Source organism: Elephantulus edwardii, unplaced genomic scaffold, assembly GCF_000299155.1.
Source record: "Elephantulus edwardii isolate Elephantulus edwardi_28Jun2011 unplaced genomic scaffold, EleEdw1.0 scaffold00004, whole genome shotgun sequence".
In the NCBI taxonomy this organism is placed as follows: Eukaryota; Metazoa; Chordata; class Mammalia; order Macroscelidea; family Macroscelididae; genus Elephantulus; species Elephantulus edwardii.
Window position 1 is genome coordinate 39092126 of NW_006399754.1, and position 20230 is coordinate 39112355.

At 41.9% G+C, this 20230-nt stretch overlaps 1 protein-coding gene across 1 annotated transcript in view; it reads right to left on the reverse strand.

Annotated features, from left to right (window-relative positions):
* Nucleotides 1-474: 474 nt before the first annotated feature.
* SOHLH2 (spermatogenesis and oogenesis specific basic helix-loop-helix 2) overlaps nucleotides 475-20230 on the reverse strand; it is a 69871-nt gene continuing 50115 nt past the window's right edge. Inside the window, exons 13-14 of the mRNA XM_006879640.1 lie at nucleotides 2412-2449; nucleotides 475-619 (exon numbers count right to left, since the gene is read on the reverse strand). Coding sequence (XP_006879702.1) covers nucleotides 475-619; nucleotides 2412-2449 — 183 coding nt within the window. The remainder of the gene's footprint in view (nucleotides 620-2411; nucleotides 2450-20230) is intronic.

Consider the following 20230-nt stretch of genomic DNA (forward strand, 5'->3'; position numbering starts at 1 on the left):
CCGCGCCGCCGGCTCGGCCGGCCTCCTGGGCGCCGGGTGGGGCCCGGGGTACCTTGGGAGCGGCTTTCTGGGGCCAGGGAGGCTGACCAGAGGAGGACGGGGCACCTGGAGAACTTGAGCGGGGCCCAGCCTGAGCCTGTGCGGGGAGGCGGCTCTGGAAGAGAAGCGCCGCCGCCCGCGGACACCGTCCTCGGGGCCGGTTTCCCGCAAGGGAGAGCCCAGTGGGGTCCCTCTTACCCCTCCTGGTCCAGGATATGCCCACACCAACACTCTGGAGCCACGCGCTCTAATGCTGGGTTCCATCCTGGCCCCGGCAGGCCTCATTTTGTACACACCCCGGTCTTCACCTCCCCTTGACCCCAGAGCCAAGTCGCCCTTGTAGTGTACCCTATGCCTGAAGGTGGAACAATGGGCCCTTGATCCCTGACGGTAGGTTTCCTGCGCGGCTGCCAAAGTTGGCGGCCAAGCCGCAGGTCATCCTGCCCTCCAGGGGAGGATCTTCTGAAGGGCCTGCAGCTCACAGCTGTCTCCACTCATTGGAGGAAAGTCTGAGAAATTGACGCGGAGCTCAGCATTCTGGTTCTTGCGGCAGCAGCACCGGGCCCAGGCACTCTCTCTTCTTTAGGGAAAGAGAGACCACAGCCAACACCCAACCGTGGGTTCTGACCACTGAGATGATAAATGCTAATAGGAACTCTCCTCTCTCCTGCCTGAAGCTGGCAGGGGTGGGGAGATGCGAACTGCAGACCTTTCGGTTAACGCCCCAACTTGGAACCCTCTGCACCACCAGAGCTCCCTGTTCTTGAGGATGACAGATGAATTTTTTTTCTTTTCCTGAACCTACACTTGTCCATGGAAAATTAAAGTCCTGTCTTTCTGTTGAGCATTGCTATAGATTTGTTAACAGGGAACTCAGTGGTGTGGGCTCCAGTAAAGGTGGGCAGCCTCAGAGACCCACAAGTCGGAAACACTCCACAACACTGGACTTCGAACTTTGTGTTACGGTTTTTAGTTTTATGCGTCCTTTAATGACCTTTTACGATGTCCTTGAGACCGTCCCACAAGGCACTGGGTCTTCAGTTATTGATGTTCAGTGCATTAAATCTCTTTTTTAAATGGGCAGGAAATCAAAAGACATGTTGCATTGGGCAAATCTGTCAAAGACCTTTTCAAAGAGCTAAAAAGCAAGACTGTCCCTTTAAAGCCTAAGGGCATCTGACCTAAGCCATGGTTCTTTCCAGTTGCTTCCTGTGCAGGTAAAAACTGGACAATAAGGATGGCAGAGGAGTTGATGCCTTTGAAATAGTCTTGAGAGTACTGACCATGCCATGGACTTCCAAAAGAATAAACATATGTCTTGGAGAAACTGCAACCAGGGTGCCCCTGAGAGGTAAAGATGGTGAGATTTATCTCACATTATTCTGAGCATTTTGTTAGGAGGGACCAATCCCTGGGGAAAGATACAATGCTAGGAAATGTCAGTGAAAGAGGAAGACCTTCACCAAGATGGATTGAAGATGGATTGATACAGTGACTGCCGCTATGGGCTTGAGGGCAACAGAAATCATCAGACTATCAGACAACACAGGACAGAATGAACTTAAAGTGTGTGGCCACAGGAGCCTTGTGAGTTAGAGTTGACCCAGGGCACCTAGAAATCCTCAATCTACCTGATCTATTTGACTGTCAACTTGATGGTCCTCACAACAACAAATAACTGTCGACATTATGGAGGTCCAGATCTACACACTGCCCTGGAGTCCGGAAGAACTCCTGGCTGACTCTCCAGTGTTTCTAAGCTGTAAACTGTGAGGGAGGTGATTACTCATCTTCCTCTCAAGGGGCTGCTGGTGGGTTGAATCCCCAGTTTCTGCATTATCAGCACAACTTGCTATGGGCTGTGTCAACAGAGAGTGAATATTAGTGATTTTGAATGAGGTTCAAAGTATTATACAAATATCAAATAATTTAACAGCTACAGCTCAAATGAGATCTGCTGTTTCATTCGACAATCACAGTCATACTTCTTTTTAACTATTTTTTTGGCCTGGGATAAGGACAGTGAACCACCTAGGTCAGTACCACATACCTCTTCTTCCAAATTTGGATGCACATGAAGGGTTGTGTTGTGTGAATGTGGCGAAAGAGAGCAGCGGAATGCCTCTCTGGGACAGCACAAAGCTGAGCATGCATTTACCTTTCCAATGCTCCTGGAAACATGCGTGTCCAAGGATCAGCGTGGGGAGGGAAGACACCCAATGACATGAACTGACATACTGACCACAGCAATGGGCTCAAGCATGTAAGGTGAGGAGGATGATACAGGATAGGGCAGGGTTCACATCTCTTGTTCCTAGGATCACTGTGAGTCAGTCAACTTGACAGCTCCTAAAAACAAGAAATGCACTCACCTTCCCAGCCCCTGGACCACTTCTGTCATCTGGTTGTCCTACTCAGGACAATCAGATCACCTGTTCACAGAAGCACCTTGGTTCTAGATTCCCCCAGCAGAAAGTGGCCTCACCAGGTAGAGTTGGACCCCAGGCCTTATGGAATCCAGGCCTTGTGAACCCTGAGCCCTGTGGCCCCCAGGTTCTGTAGGCCTGAGCACTGAGAACCCATTAGACCCAGGGAGAGACTGACACCAAGACACGTGGAGTTCTACAGGCATCCAGATGTTGAAAGGACACGGGGACCTTCCCAAGGAGCCCACAAAGAGAAAGCCAGCACACTGAATTGGACTTTTGATGCCCAACTCTCGGAGAACAGGTTTAGTTATTGTACCAGCCACTATGTCCACTCTATCACAACACCACTGGTTAGCTGAGACAGCATCATCCACCCCTTCAGGAAATCAAAAGGTCAGCTGATAATCAGCAGACGGGGGCTCTAGTGAGCACCCAATGGCCATCCCAGGAAAGGAACCCTGTGGGGTGCTACCCTAGCACCCAGATGCTAACAGGCAGATGCTAATTGTGAGTAAGCTGCTGGCCTCTCCCAGCCTGAGGAAGCCTGCAGCAAGTTCTACCCTGTCCTTCAGGGTTGAGGTGAGTTAGGATCAACACAACAAGTAGCAGGTTTGTTGTGGACACTTCACTGTGCTTTTGTCCTTGAGACTGGACATGGCTGTGACCATGGCTTAAGGAAGTGGTGACTGCGGGGTGAGGTGCAAGGGTGGACAGGGTTTCTTCTGTTGTCCATCATGTCACAGTGAGTCACAATCAACTCAGCAGCAGCTAATAATCTTAGACTGAAGGACCTGGTGGCACAGGGGTGAAGCGCTTGCCAGCTAACCAGGTCAGTGATTCAACCCACCAGCAGACTGTCAGGGGTTGGGCATGGATCTTTGCCCGTCCTGGAAAGGACCCCAGGCAGCTCTGCTCTGGCTCAGGGTCACTCTGGACAGCACGCAGTGACCATACACTGAGGCTCTGACCATTCACACATGCAATCGCCTCTTCTGGGTGATTAAATGGCCCCCTTACCCTGGTTCGTCTGCTGGATGTGAAGAGGGACTCAGTGCTGTCCTCCTACTGACTGTGTGATTTGACCAGATCCATTTTTCTAGCCTGTCAACAAAGTTCTTCTTGGACATTAATTATGTCATCTTCCGCATGAGTGGGCTGGCCAGTGTCCTGCTGCCCTGACCCAGGCTCCCCAGGAGCCTCATCTGGGGTGCCGACAGGGGCTGTCAGCAGATGTGACCTGGCAGCCCTGCCCTTGACCTCCTCCAGGTTTCTGGTCATGGCAAGCCACTTTCCATGGACCTAGTACAGGTCAGCCTGTTCTCTATGACATCCCAAACCAAAGGCACCATCCCTGGGCCGTTCCAGCACCCAGCAACCCTAGAGGAAAAATTGCCCACAGGGTCTCCAGGAGGTATCTTGCTTCAAACCGGCTGCCTCTGTCTCCCCCGCAGGGTAGCTGGGAATTTGAACCTCTGACCTGTTGGTTAGCAGCCAAGCACTTGACCACTGTGCCACCAGGGGTCCTCTCCAGAGAGCATGAGAGACCACATTACCATTTTTTTACCTCTGCAATGACAGCCTGTATTTCAGTGGCATTTAATGAGTTATGAGTAGAACAGGTTTCGGCTTTTATTACTGTTTAATGACATTTTTTAAAAAATAAGCATTTTAAAAACCTCTAAATTCTTTTTTACTGCTATTCAACTGCAAGTTTCCAGAGCGTATTAGTTTTGTATTCAAGAATATGTTCTTGGAAATTTTGTTTGATGACCATGGCTACAGTCCCCACAATATAGCAGTACCCTTCCCGCCTCCTCCTGGGCCCACCCTGGCATTCTTCCTCCTTCTCCACCCCTTTCGTCTGAGTTTTCTTGTGGTTGTATATGGCTGACTGTATTAAGGAGCACCGTACTCCTTGACTTTATGTTACAGTTGTTGTTTTTAGGTGCCAGAGAGTCAACCCTGACACCCAGCGGCACTCTGAGCAGCTCTGTCCCGTCATATCCTGCACCATCCTCATCATCTAACCTCCCACCTTACCAAGCGTGATGGTTTCCAAAAACTGGCTCCTCTTAGCAACATGCCCAAGTATATGAGTTGAAGCTTTATCATCATTGCCTCCAAGGAACACCCTAGATGCACTTTCTCCAAGACACATCTGTTTGTTCTTTTGGCAGTCCATGGGATATTCAGTACTCTTCTCCAAGATTATAATTCAAAGGCATTAATTTTTCTATCGTAATGATTCACTGTCCAACATTCTGATACATAGTAATGAAAATACCACGGATTGGATCAGCCATACCTTACTTTTTAAACTGACATTGCTGCTCCTTAAAACTTTGGACAAATTCTTCACAGCAGAATTGCCCAATTTGATACATCTTTTATTTTTTGCTATTGAAGCTCTTTTTATTATTAATTTTAATTAACGTTTACATACAGAGACTTTGTATTTCCAGTCATTCATTGTTGCACTTTTCTCCCTGCCCAGTTCACTCTTCTCTTTGAAAGTAAAATTCTTTCATTGTTATACAGTCCCTCCCTCCAAGTCCACTCCAATATGCAGCATTCATTCTGGACTCCTGTCATGACAATAATACCTAATCATAAGTACCTTTTAAATAGTTCTCTCCCTCATATGTTTCAATGCAGTATACATTATTTATCCCCACTTTCTCAGTCTCCCCCAACCCCAATGTCAGTCCCCTTTTACAACACTGGTACTATGCAGTATTTGTCCTTTTGTGACTGAAATATTTCATTGAGCATAATGTCCTCCAAGGTCACCCATTTTGTATATTTCATGAGTTCCTTGTTTTTCAATGCAGTTTAGTATTTGTTGTGTGAATATACCAGAGCTTCTCTATTCATTCGTTTCTGGGTGGGCACTTAGGTTGTTTCCAACTCCTTGCTATTGTGAACAAAGCTGCGATAAACATGGGTGTGCATATATCTACTCAGGTGGCGGTTATGGTTTTTTTGGGGGTATATTCTCAGCAGTGGAATTGCTGGGTCAAATGGTATTTCTATTTGCAACTTTTTGAGAAAGTGCCTTCCTGTCTTCCATAGTGGTTGTACCATTTTACATGCCCACCAATGGCGGATAAGGGTTCCAGTTTCTCCGCAACCTCGCCAGCATTTGTTGTTTGCTGTTCTGTTAAATTTTGCTACTCTTACTGGGGTGAGATGATATCTCATGGTTGTTTTGATTTGCATCTCTCTTAGAGCTAGGGATTTTGAACATTTCTTCACGTGTTTGTTTGCCATCTGAATGTCTTCTTTGCCGAAGTGTCTGTTCATATCCTGTGCCCATTTTTCTATTGGGTTATTTATCTTGTTGTGGTACTAGAGTATCTTATAAATTTTAGATATAAGTCCCTTATCTGACATGTCATTACCAAATAGTTTTCCCCCAGTCTGTGGCTTCCCTCTTCACCCTGTTGGAAAAGTTTTTGGATGTGCTTAGGGATTTGATTCTTAGAAGGTCCCATTCACCTGTTTTATCCTCTCCTAGTTGTAGATTTTTTTTTTTTCAGGATGCTTGGAAGACTGTTTATATTGTGGATTAGGACTACTAGAGTTCTTCCAAGATTTTCTTTAATGAATTTTATAATCCTTGGTTTTAGTCCTAGGTCCATGATCCACTTTGAGTTGGTTTTTGTGTATGGAGGAAGGTGTGATTCTTGGTTGAGTTTTTTTTCTGCAGATAGCTTTCTAATTTTGCCAACATTTGTTAAAGAGGCTGTCATTTCCCCACTTAACCAATTTAATCTCCTTGTTAAAAATAAGTTGACCACAGTTGGATGGGCTGATTTCTGGATTCTCAATTCTATTCTATTGATCTATGTGTGTCATTGTACCAGTACCATGCTGTCTTGACCATCACGGCAGTGTAGTAGGATTTGAAAAAAGGGAGTGAGATGCCTCCTACCTTGTTTATCTTCTTAAGGAGTGCTTTGCTTATTCAGGTCCTCTTCCCAATCCAAATAAAACTGGAGATTGCCATTTCCATCTCATTTAAGAATGGGTTTGGTATCTGTATTGGGATTGCACTGAACATGTAAATTGCCTTTGGTAGAACTGTCATTTTCACAATACTGAGTCTTCCTATCCATGAGCAAGGAGTATTCTTCCATTTCTCCAGGTCTCCTTTTTTTTTTTCTTGTGGTAATATTTCATAATTTTCTCTATAAGATCCTTTGTGCTTCTGGTTAGATTTACTCCTAAGTATTTAATCTTGTGATTAGCTATTGTGAAGGGTATTGTTTTTCTTAGCTCCTGCTCTGTCTTCTCTTTGTCACTGTAGAGAAATCCAACTGATTTTTGTATGTTGATCTTGTATCCTTCTACTTTGCTGAAGTGGTCAACTATATCTTGTAGTTTTCTTGCTTATCTTTAGGCTATTCTAAGTATACCATCATATCTTCTGCATAGAGAGATAATTTTACCTCCTCTTTGTCAATTTGGATACCTCTTATTTCCTTCTCTTGTCTTATTGCTACTGCCAAGACTTCCAATACAATATTGAATAGGTGAGGTGATAAAGGGCATCCTTGCCTAGTTCCTGTTCTTAAAGAGAATGCCTTTAATCTCTCTCCATTGAGAACAATGTTGGCTCTCAGGTTGGCATATATATATTTTTTTACTATGTTAAAGAAATTCCCCTCTAATCCTATTTTGTTTAGCGTTTTAATCAGGAAGGGTGTTGAATTTTGTCAAAGGCCTTTTCTGCATCAATTGATAGGATCATGTGGTTCTAGTTCTTTGCTATTTATGTGATGAATTACACTGATTGTTTTTCTTATGTTGAACCATTCTTGCATACCTGTTTTTTTTATTTAATTTCTTTATTTTTCATTTCAGTGAACATCTACAGAGATTTTGGAATTCCATTCATTCATTGTTGCACCCCTCTCCCCGCCCCCACCCCCCACCCCCCGTTTGCTCCTCTCCTTCAAACGCAAAAGAAAAACTCCCTCATTGGTACGTAATCCCACCCCCCCGCACCTCCCCAAATCCCACCCCCTCCCCCCAATATAATCCACTCTGCAACCCTCATTCCGTACTCTTACGATAAACATAATGCCCTAAAATATAAAATATTCTCTCCCCCAAAGACTTCAATGCTGTAAACATGGCACTTAGGTTGTTTCCAACTCCTTTCTATTGTAAACAAAGCCGCAATAAACATGGGTATGCATATATCTACTTGGGTGCCATTTATGGTCTCTTTAGGGTATATTCCCAGTAGTGGAATTGCTGGGTCAGATGGTATCTCTATTTGCAACTTTTTTGAGAAAGCGTGCATACCTGTTATGAATCCCACTTGGTCATGGTGAATTATTTTTTTTTATGTATCGTTGGATTCTATTGGCCAGGATTTTATTATAATGTTATTTCAGGATTTTTGCATCTGTGTTCATAAGAGATATTGGTCTATAGATTTCTATTTGGGTGGTGTCCTTTCCTGGCTTTAGTATCAAGGATATGTGTGCTTCATAGGATGAGTCTGGGAGAAGTCCACCTTTTTCTATTTTCTGAAATAGTTTATGTAAAATTGGTGACAGTTCTTCTCTGAATATTTGATAAAATTCACTTGTAAAACCATCTGGTCCAGGGCTTTTTTGGTTGGAATTTGTTTTACTACCTTTTCAATTTTCTTCTTTTGTAAAGGGAGGGTCTGTTCAGATGTTCAATTTTGGTTGGCCTCAGTTTAGGTAGATTGTGAATTTCTAAGTATTTGTCCATTTCCTCTAGGTTTTCATATTTGTTTGAGTATAGTGTTTCATACTATTCCCTTGTTAGAGTTTTTATTTTACTTGGTTCTGTTATGATGTTGCCTGATTTATCTCTTATTTGGATTATTTGTATCTTTTCCTTTGTTAGTTTTGCTAGTGGTTGGTCAATTTTATTGATCTTTTCAAAGAACCATCTCCTAGTGTTGTTGATGGTTTCAATTGTTTTTTGGGGTTTTATTGCATTTATTTCTGCCCTAATTTTTATAATTTGAGGAGTTTTAGAAGGTGTTGGGTTTTCTTGCTCTTCTTTTTCAATTTGTTGGAGATGTTGGGTTAGAGAGTCAATGGTCATTTTTTTTCCTGCCTTTTGATGTGCTTGCTTATTGCTGTAAATTGACCTCTGATTACTGTTTTGGCTGTTTCCCAGAGGTTTTGGTAAGTGATGTTTTCATTGTCATTTGTTTCAAGAAACTTTTTAATTTCATTTTTTTTTTCTTCTAGTCATGTCATGTTCAAGCAAGGTGTTATTCAGCTTCCAAATGTATGATTTTTTTTCTTCTTTATCCTCTTATTATTAATTTCTAATTTTGTAGCATTGTGGTCTGAGAAGATACTCTGTATTATTTTTATTTTTTTTTTATTTATTGATGCTTGCCTTGTCACCTAAAGTGGAATCTATTCTGGAGAATGTTCCATGAACATTGGAAAAGAAGGGATACTGTGTTTTTGAAGGGTGCTTTAGCCTATAAATATCTATGAGATCGAGATGCTTTATTGTGTGGTTTAATTCTTCAGTATCTTTGTTCCTTTCTGGTAGTTCTATCTTTTCTTGAGAGGGGTGTATTGAAGTCTCCAAGTACTATAGTAGTGTTGTCTATTTCCTTTCTCAGTTTTGTTAGTGTTTGTTTTATATATTTTGCAAGTCTTTCATCGGGTGCATAGATATTTATTATTATTATTATTATGTCCTCTTGTTCTATTAACCTTTAAGCATTATGTAGTGACCTTCCTTGTCTTTGTGATGGTTTTTGCATTGAAATTTATTTTATCAGAGATTAATATCACTACTCCTTCTTTTTTTCTGGTTGCCATTTGTTTGGTATATTTTCCCCACCCTTTCATTTTTAGTCTTTATCTTCATTTTTCAAGTATCTCTTGTAGACAACCTATTGATGGATTTTTTTTTAATATACCAATCTGCTACTCTTTTTTCTCTTCAGTGGTACATTTAAACCATTCACTTTCCATGTGATTATTGAGAGGCAAGGTTTTATTACTATCATTTGTTGAGTTCTTTTTGGTGTTGTTGCTAATTACTTTGGTCCATCCAGCTTTCTGTGGCACCTCTGTAAGAACATCTCTCAGTGTTTCCTGAAGTGCCAGTCTTGTTTTTACAAACTCTCTTAGGTTCTGGGAATATCTTGATCTCTCCTTCATATCTGATGGACACTTTTGCTGGGTACAGTATTCTTGGTTGACAGTTATGCTCTTTGAGTATTTGATATATGTCATTCCACCACCTTCCTGCTCACATGATTTCTGCTGAGAAATCAGCACTTAATCTTATCTGCTATCCCTAAGAGGTTACTTTCTCTTTCTCCCTCGCTGCTTTCAGAATTCATTCCTTATCTATGGTTCTGGAAAATTTGACTGTGATATGCCTTGGTGTTTTTCTTTTGGGGTCTATTTTATATGGTGTTCCCTCAGATTCCTGAATATATAGTCTCTCATTCTTCATTATGCCTGGGAAGTTTTCTTCTAGTAATTCTTCCACATTTTTTTCAGTGCCTTTATTTGTTTCTTCCTGTTCTGGGATTCTGATGATGTGCATGTTATTTTTCTTGATGGTGTCCCACATTATTTTTAAGATTTTCTTTTTTTTCCCCCCTTACTTTTTTATTCTGCATTTTGGTCTAGCTGATCAGTGGTGACAATTCTGTCTTCTATTTCATTGGTTCTGTGTTCAGTTTCTTCAATTCTGTTTATGTTCCTCCATCATGTTGACAGCATCTGAAACCTAGGACCTCATATTTTGGATCATGGTTTCTTGTTTTTCGAGTGTCTCTAATGCCTTGTTAGTTTTATCTGCATTGTTTTGGATTATTTTTTAAGCTCTTCCTGATTTTTGCTTGCACTGTCCTATAATTTTTTAAGTTTGTTTTTCACCCACTAAAAAGATTCAATCATTTTTCTTTTGAATTTTGTGTCAGAAAGTTCCATTAGACTTTCTGGGTTCAGGAAATCCATTGCTACTGTGTCATTTTTTGGGGGTGATATCTTGCTTTGGGCTTGTGTGCGGATTGAAGTAGTCTACTTCTTTCAGGACATTGCTATGGTAGAGTTTTCCATGCCTGAGGCAATAGCTGGTTCTTTATCTGACATCACTGCTCCAGAAGAAGGTTGGGCAGGTACACAGCTGGATGTGTGTAGGGTGGGCGGATGTGCAGACACATGTGTTGGGGGTGGGTGTATGAAATGCACAGCAGATGCACACAGAGGTGTGTGGGGGGAAGATGTGAACGAAAAACCAGGAAACTTTGGTTTTCCCCTCGAGAACTGTGTCTGCCACTCCAGTTGAGCTCCAGCTATCTCACTCCTTCCTACTTAAGGTGACGGGGCCCCACAATTGGTCGAGCAATCAGCCATGACCCCCCCCCCTAAGTATCTCACTCAATTTTCCACAGCCCTGCTTGCTCCTGGCAGGTGGGTCCCACTGCAGCTCGCTGCTCCCTGCTGAAGCTTGTTGCTCCCCACCATGGCTCACTGCACTCTATTGATGCTTGCAGCTCCCATGGCTCTCAAATGTCTACGATGATTCACAACAATGTTTTAAGAAGCACCAGTATATTTGTGCCCCCTTTTTGGCCCAAGGCCCACAAGGCTGAGGGGCTGGCAGCCATTTGTTCCCCAAAGTACCTGAATGATCAAGGAGGAAACCTATTGTTCCCTTCTGGAAGTGACTTCTCACCTCTATCAAGGGGCCCAGGACCTTCCTGTTGGCCTGAGGTAAGGTTTCCCATGTGGTCAAGCCAGACAGCAGTTTGCTTCCCAAAATACATGCTTACTCCTGGCGGGTGGGTCCCTCAGTGGCTCAGCTGGTGGTTTCCTCCTGGGCCCATGGCTCACTGCTCCTGTGGCTCCCAAACTAATTATTTTAATAAAAGTTCTTACTCAAATTCCTACTGTCCACATCCCCCCACATTGGTCTCTGTGTGCCATGTAGGTCTCTCTGGTGGCCCATTTCTATGTAGCTTGCCACTCCTCCAGTTCCTTACACTGTTTCCTCTGCTGCCACCATCTTGTTTCTCTATTCATGATACATCCTTTTATTTCTTGACTAGTGGAACTAATGGTGTTTGTTATGGATCGAAGTTAAGATGAAATCATTGACAATTTTAAGATTTTCTCCATTTATGATGATGTTGCCTATTGGGCCAGTGGTCAGGATTTTTGTTTTGTTGATGTTGAGATGCGATCCATACTGAAAGCTGTAGTCTTTGATCTTTAGCACAAAGCATTTCAGGTTCTTTTCTTTCAGCAAGTAAGGTTGTGTCATCTACATAACATAGGTTATTGATGAGTCTTCCTCCAATCTTAATGTCACCCTTTTCGTCAGAGTCCAGCTTCTGGATAGTGTATTCAGCAAACAAACTGACTTGGTATGGAGAAAAGATACAACCTTGATACACTCTTATCTTGACTTTAAACCATGCAGTATTTCCTTGCTCTGTTCCCACAAGAGCCCTCCTGGTCAAGGTACAGGTTTCAAATGAGCAGAATTAAGTGTTCTGGGATTTATATTCTTCTTAACAGGATCAAGCTGACAACAGAAACTTGAAAGTTGAAGGTTGAAAGGGAAGCTTTGGGAATTTATGTTAACACTGGAAGGATAATTCAGAACAGAAGAGGGAGGATAGTGGGCAGCTCACCACACTGTCACTAGTATAACTTTGGCTGCTACACACACTTCTGGCCTGGTACTAGACCTGAAGGCTGAAGTGGAAGAAGGTGAACAATCATGTCATGTGGCATTTACGGCTTCTGAAAACGTGCCAGAGAGTCAGTGGTGGGTCTGCTCTTACATGATAGCAGTGATTTTACAGGTCTTTAGAGCAGGATATATCAAAGTTATGCTGACACCAGTGTGTACTCTGTAAAGTTTGAAATGACACATTGAAAAGTGTGTGCTGTTGTGAGAATAGTTCAAAACTTTCTCTGACAACTAGCTGAAGGGTCAACTAGGAGTCAGTTCCAAGTTGATAGTATATAACATGTGAGAAGGACAAAATAAGATACAGAGGTGAGAAGCAGGCACAGGCTGCCAAAAAATGCTGCTGATAGGCCTTTTGGACACAGAAGTGCTGCAACTGTCCATGCCTAACAGAAGAGGAACATAATAAAGCAGAGTGGAGTAGATGATTCACTATTGTGTGTAAAAAGAGTTGCTGGTGACCCTCCATTGCTTTTCAAGGTTGTTATTTGGAGTAGAAGACCTCATCTTTTCCCTGTGGAGTGACTGGTGGATTCAAACTACCAATTTTTTTAGTGAACAAACACATAAGATATGACGTACACTATCAAGACTCCTTAACATGTACCAAAAGGCTTCAAAAGTTTTTGAAGGAATGTGAGTCTAAAAATATTTATTTCCAGACAAGAATAAAATTAATGAATATAATACTCTATTTCTAAAGATTTTTCTAAATGAAAAAATACTTTGGTGCTTCTATATGGTCTTCAAATTGTTTTATGTATATGTACATATACAAAAAGATAGTTTTAAATGGACAAAAAAGGGTATGTTAATGTTTACCCTTGTTCTAATTAGCACCACACTTATCAAACAGTTTGCTACACTATGGTGACTTGTGGATGCTGTGATACTGAAACCTGTGCCACTGGAATTTCAAAGGTCAGAGGAATCACCCATGGTGGACAGATTTTAGTGAACCTCTTAGATTAAGACAGACAAGGAAGAAGGATTGTCCACCATTTCTGAAATAATAGGGCTCTGAACACCCTATGAACAACAGAGGAACACCTAAAGTATTAGAGGTAGAGCTCAGATTGGCAGTCAATCAAAACAAGGAGAAACAGCTGCAAATATCCTTTAATAATTGAAATATGGAATGTACAAAGTATGAATATTCAAAAAGTAGAAGTTGTGAAAAATGCAACGCATAAACATTGACATTTTAGGCATTGGTGAGATAATATGGCCTAGCTTTGGCCATTTTAATCAATCACATGGCATACAATGCCATGAATGAAGAACAGAAAAAATGGTGTTGCATTAATAGTTAATAGACAATTGGCAGTCCACTTCTGAAATATAATAGGCCTTTGAAAACCCTATTGTACATAGGACAATAGAGCACACACAGAGCAGAATAACAGACATGGCAACTGAGGCTGAGCCCTGGAATATGGAAACACACAGGAGGAGGAACAGCTCTAAGCAGACACTAGTGATTGGAACGTGGACCATGAGAAGCATGAATGGAGGAAAATTGTGGACTTTTTTTAAGAAATAAATGGAACACATAAATAATGACATACTGTTGTGTTGTTGTTATGTGCTAGGTGTTGGTAAAATGAGATGGACTGGCATGGGACATTTTGAATCAGACAATCATATGATCTACTATGGAGATGAAAAGGTGAGGAAAAGTGGGGTTGCTTTCATAGTTTAAAAAGTCATTTCTAGATCTGTCTTGAAATACAGTGTTGTGAGTGACAGGATATTCATATGCATACATGGAAGTCCAAAATCACTCAACTCTATTAGCCAACAACCAAAGCCAAAGAGGAGGAAATAGAAGATTTCTACTAACTTTTGCAATAAAAAATCAATTGAACATACAATCAAGATGCATTAGTAATAGGTGAGTGACTGGGATGCAAAGGTTGGAAACAAGAAAAAAGGATCAGTAGTTGGAAAACATGGACTTGGTGACGAAACTGAGGCTGGAGACAAAATAATAGAATTATGTACAATCAATAACCTTCTCATTAAAAATCTTTTTATAAGAAACATAAACACAGGCTATACACATGGATTTCATCTTGTGGGATGCACAGGAATCAGACTGATTACATCTGTGGAAGGAAAATATTGGAGAATTTCATTTGGATGACACAGAAGAATTAAAAAAAACAATGTATGACAAGAGGCCATAGTGATGAAGGAGAAAGTGCAAGCTGCTCTGAAGGACTTGGGGGAAAAAAATAAAGTCCCAGGAATTGATGGAATGCCAGTTGACATATTTCAACAAACAGATGCTGCCCTGGACATGCTCACCGGGTTGTACCAAGAAATCTGGAGGACAACTACCTGGCCAACAGACTGGAAGAGATTCATATTTGTTCCCATTCAAAAAAAAAAAGGTGACCCAACAGAGTGTGGAAATTACCATATAATATCACTCATATCACATGCAAGCAAAATCCTGCTGAACATTATCCAGACATGACTGGAACAATACATTGACAGAATTACCAGAAATACAAGCTGGGTTTAGACAAGGTCATGACATTAGAGACTTTATCACCAATGTCAGATGCATCTTGGAAGAAAGAAAAGAGCACCAGAGGAACGTCTATCTGTGTTTCACTGTCTATGCAAAGGCATTTGACTGTGTGGATCACAACAAATTGTAGTTAACCTTGAGGAGAATGGGAATCCCGGAAGACTTGATTGTGCTTATGCAAAACCTATACTTGGACCAGGAAGCAGTCCTCAGAACAGAGCAGGGCAACACTGCATGGTTCAAAATCAGGAAAGGAGCGTGTCAGGGATGCATCCTGTCTCCATACCTTTTCAATCTATCTGCAAAACAGATCAAGTAGTTGTTGTTGTTGTTATTATGTGCCGTCGAGGATGGGACAAGATAAGATGGTGTTCAGTCTGCTGTTCACAGAGTCGCCATGGGTTGTACTTGATTCAATAACACTTAATAACAACAGTGCATATAATGTCTTGTGACATTTAAAAATTTATCATAACTCTAAATGCAAGAACCAAAACTACAAAGTTTCTTGAAAAAATTTATATGGTTAGTGACTGGTGGAACCCCAAACCTGTGGTTTCAGACCCTTTCTGCCTGGGACTGAGCTCACACTATGACAAACTTTTAGCCAAAAACAACCAAATCTGTAAGGTGATCAATGATACCAGAAGGGACACCATCCTTTGGAGAGAGAGGTCACAGAACAGCACTTGTGAGAAAGCTGGAAGGGAAAGCATGTGTGGAAACAAAAACCACAGGGAGGGAGCGAGAAAATGCTGAGAATGTGTGGGGATGGTGTCTGAATGTCATCATCATTATGTGATGCTATCAAACATAACATGTGCATGGTTCAAGGGAAAACCAGTTCTCTGTAAACAATCACTCAAACCGCAAAACACAAAAGAGAATCAGAAAAGTAACCAAATTTTAAAACTTTTGTTCTTCAAAAGACAATGGAAGAAAAACAGAGAAAAAGGTCAAGCCCTAGACTAGCTGAGGATATTTACCAACCACATAGCTGATGAAGGTTTCATACAGAGCATTCAGAACCTTCACAGCTCAGGAAGGAGGATAAGAGGAGGCAGGGAGGGGAAACTAAATATCCCAGTGGTGTGTCACCGTAACACTCCACCGTGTGCAGCATCAACTGCCAGCTGGGGAGTATGAGCTGACCAGCAGTGTAGTATCTTCACTCTCCCCACACAGCAGGGGAGGGCACAGCTGATACCAGGTGCTGAGGGACGATGAGTAAGTTGTTTGTTATGGCTGGGGGCGGGGGGAGAGGTGCAAAGAAGGCAGCCACTTTGAAAATCATTTTCCACTTTCCCGTTGGGATAAGTACCCGAGTGGCTCCAATGGCAGAGCAGGGTTGCCCCCTAGGATTTGCTGTCACCTCCACAGCAGTATGTGGGTTTTCAGATATCCTGAGAAAAACAACAGGTTTACACAGAGGCATGTCTTCAAGTGTTCATTCAGGACCGCTAAACTACCCAAAGGGTATCAGGCAGCGAATGGATGAACAAACTGTACCACAGCCATCCTCTGGGGCATTATCCAGAAATTAAAAAGTTCAAAGTCCCAAACTGATACTGTGCTGACAGTCACAACCACATAGAACACAGAACAGTGACCACTGAAAGGAGACAGCTCAGGAGGCTGGAAGCCCATCACAGTGTTTATGTTTCAGCAATGGACTGCACACAACTCCACAACAGAAATGCGGAGCAGCCCCTTGAGGAAAAGTTTAAAATACAGTCACCACAGCTATGCAGGTGAATTCCAACACGGTGTGAACTCCACACTCTGTCCTGTGAACTCCACACTCAGCCCTGTGAACTACACACCTGGCCCTCTGAACTCCACACTCGGTCCTGTGAACACCACGCTTGGCCCTGTGAACCACATGCTGGATTCTGTGAACTATATACTCAATCCTGTGAATGACATACTTGGTCTTGTGAAATAAAAGAGGAATCCTATGAACTACATGTTCAGTCTGATGAGTTACACTCAGTAGTGTGAAATATTCACTTATCTTATTGAACTATATATTTAGTCCTATGAACTGTGCACTAGACCCTATGAACTCAGTGCTCAACATGTGAACTGTGTTAGATCCTATAATCTATTATGGAGTTTGTCTTTCAGTATGGCTTTTCTAGTGTAGATGACTATGTGGAAGGATGGGGCTATGTGAATGGCACATCCTGGCCTAGCTATACAGGGATTGGCTATCTACCATTCCATAAGAGGATTGGCCAGTCTCAACAACCTAGTCTTGCAAAAAAACTGATCCACTCTAGCTGTAGAAAGGAATCTTCCCCTACCAGAAGAGGCAGGAATTCTTCTCCAAGCTAAAGAGACCTTCCCCATCATGAAATGTAGGACATGCTTTGGGATGGTCAGAGCAGCCATGACTAAACTGGAGAAATTACATGAGAGACAAGACCTTAGGGTGAGAGGGATCTGATATTGACAAGACTGAAAATTCTGTTGGACAATTGTGGGAGGGAAGCCAATATTGGGAAGACTGAGAACTTGGAAACACTTAGAGCCATGAGGCTCAAGGCTGAGGGAGCTGTGAGCACATTTTGGGAGCTGTCTTATTTCTATTTTGTTATTAATCTGAATTTTAACCTTTTGACTTCCCTAACATAGTTCTGTGTGGTCTGTGAGCTATTGCCAACCTGCTTTTTTAAATTCTATGAACTTTAATTAAGTGTTAATAGTTAAGAGAAAGGCTTTAAGCCTTTTGTTCACAGGGTCACTATGAGTCATGCTCAACTTGAAGGCAATCAACAACAAAGCACTGGAAGATGAGTAGCAAGAGGTATAGGAGCGTGTGTGATAGCATGGGAACTGGTTTTGTGTAACTGATGCTAAGCATGAGTGTTGGGGAGTGCTGGGAAGGAGGAGGAGGCCCCAGGCCGGGCGATCACCTGGCACTGGATAAGTGCAAGCCTATCTGGCCCATATCAGCCCTTAGTACAGGATAGGGAAAGCTCTCCTGTGTCCGGCTGTGCTGGCTGAGAAAGTTGGCCATCCAGAAAGATGGCTGCCACATCCATTGAGCTGGGAGTGGTCTGTACTGGGTGAAGTTCTCCAATCCGCAAACTCCACATCTACAAATCTACCTGTCTTCCTGTTTACTTGGCTGCATATAAGTGCACTGTAACACCTTATAGAGTTGAGTTGGCAATCTGAAGCGCTCCTGGAATAGTGTCTCTGTTGTGCTTACCCCCATCAGGGTGTCTCTGCTTCCTGGCAGCCGACAGTGACAAAAGGGGATAGTTCTGAAGGAACCAAAAAGGGTTAATAAAGAAACAGTCTGCCCACAGATGTCTCTTTGGCCTTCCTCAATCTGGATGGGAAATGGGAGAGGAATGTGTCCTTGAGTCTGCAAACAGATGGGGACCTTGGACGCTTGCACATGAGGTCCAAGAATATTCCTCTTTCCAAGAGATAGTCTTATTCCTTCTGGTAAACAGAGATATGGAAGTAAGAAAGATTCCGTGAGAATATTCTGTGCTAAGCAAGTCTAAACAAGTCTAGTTTCTGGTAAATAAGTTTCCCCCAAATCATGAGTGTCTGCACGTCGACTGTTTTTGGATGATTATGAAATAATAAACGAGGCAGGCCTGGGGGTCTGCAGTGCTTGTCCAGTCTGTGTGAGTGTGTGTTTCTTTGCTGCAGTCCTGTCTTGTCTTCTGTGTGTCTATCTCTTTATGTTCATTTCTCCCAGGAAAAAGGGTTGCAGATTGCAACATCTGGCGCCCAACGTGTCTCTCTTTGTGTTGCATCTTTCTGTGTCACTTCTTCCAGGTAACCAGCAATAGAAACAAAAAGGTTTGCAACATCTGGCGCCCAACGTGGGGCTTGAGGCTGGATTACGTTGACATTCCCTGACATAAAAGGGAATTCCTGGAGAAACCAAAAGGGTAAGTGACCCCCAAGGTGATGACCTTTGCTAGGGGAACTTTTGGGAATTTTGTTACAATAACATTGAAAGGGAGCCCCCCTGAATAAAGTCTTCATGAGGGGACTTACAAGGATTTTACAAAAATGGGTAATTCCCCATCAGCACATGAGCATTATGTAATGATTATCAGGGGAATTTATATTTAAAACATAGCTTGGAATAAGAAAAAGAAAGGTCTTAAAATGCAAAACAGAGCCCTCTAAATGTTTGTGCTAATTGCTTTGCTTTTTGTCTAAGTTTGCTGTTGCTATCTCTAGGTTCGTTGTTTTTTGTCTCATGTTTAATGTAGCAATACTTGTGAGCTCATACAGTTTCAGTGAAAAATAAAATTAAAAGATACAGAAATAACGCTAACATAAAAGGAAATTGTTAAACTGAAAAATGAAAGTGCAAAACATAAGTGATAAAATAAAAATAGATAAATAAATTGGAAACTGCAGCTGAAAAATTTTTTAAAAGAATGAAATGTTTAAATTAACAAAAATATTTTAAATATATTTTAAATAAACTGTGTTTGGCAGTTATAAGTTTATGTTTTTTCACAAATTCAAAATGTAAGGGTACATGCATAGACCAGTCTTTTACAGCTGCATAGATAAGTGACTTAGAGGTTTAGAAGCATATAAGTGAAAAAATACAGCTCAGTCTTAGAGCAAATGTAAAAAATAAAAGTTAAACCTTCAATTAACTTGTAAAATCAAAAAAGTTAAACTTTCTCAAGTGTTTAGAGATAAAGCAGCTTTTTCCAAGCACAGGTGTAATGTGCATTATAATAAAGAGACATATCCAAGAACAAAGCAACAAGATTAAGTCAAGCAGTTACAGAAGAGAGCCCATCAGTTTCAAGCTTTACAAGAGACAACACAAATTACCAGCAGTATCCTGTTAGCAGAAGCAGTCGTTCTGTAAACAATGACAGCATGTCTTAAATTTGTTTCATGACAACTTGAGAGGTGCTGCCTTGGGTATAGTTTTGGATTACAACTAACCGTCAATATGTAGAACATTACTGCTGTATCATGGCTGCCAGAAAGCCATCAATGATTTTCAAAAATTATGGAGTGATGTGAACTGGAATTGTCCTTTGCTGAGCATTCCTACTTATTAATGAACTCATTTCTTTAAAATCCTAGTAGGCCATAATGGTATCAACTGTTAAAAGGAATTAACTCCTGCCAGTGAAGAATTAGCCTAGATAAAAAAATACAAGAAGCTCAAGTAAGTAGAACCGAAGACAATGCAAAGTTTTCTTTACTATTTATCCTAACATCAGTGTAGTGTGCATGTGCATTGACAATAGGGGTTAATTTTGCTTTGGAAGGTAAAATCAATTGCATTAATTTAAAACAATAGTTTTTTTTTTTATCTTTAAGATGGAAAAAAATTCCGGCGCTGGCTGAAAATCGCCTGTGACTTCATCCATAGCCAGGTGAGAGTCAGCGCCCAGAGCCATCAGGGGCTTTAAGCTCGTTGCCCACTTCTGTGGTGTGGACAGCTGAAACCCAGGCCCCAACAGGCACCTGGGGGGGAAAA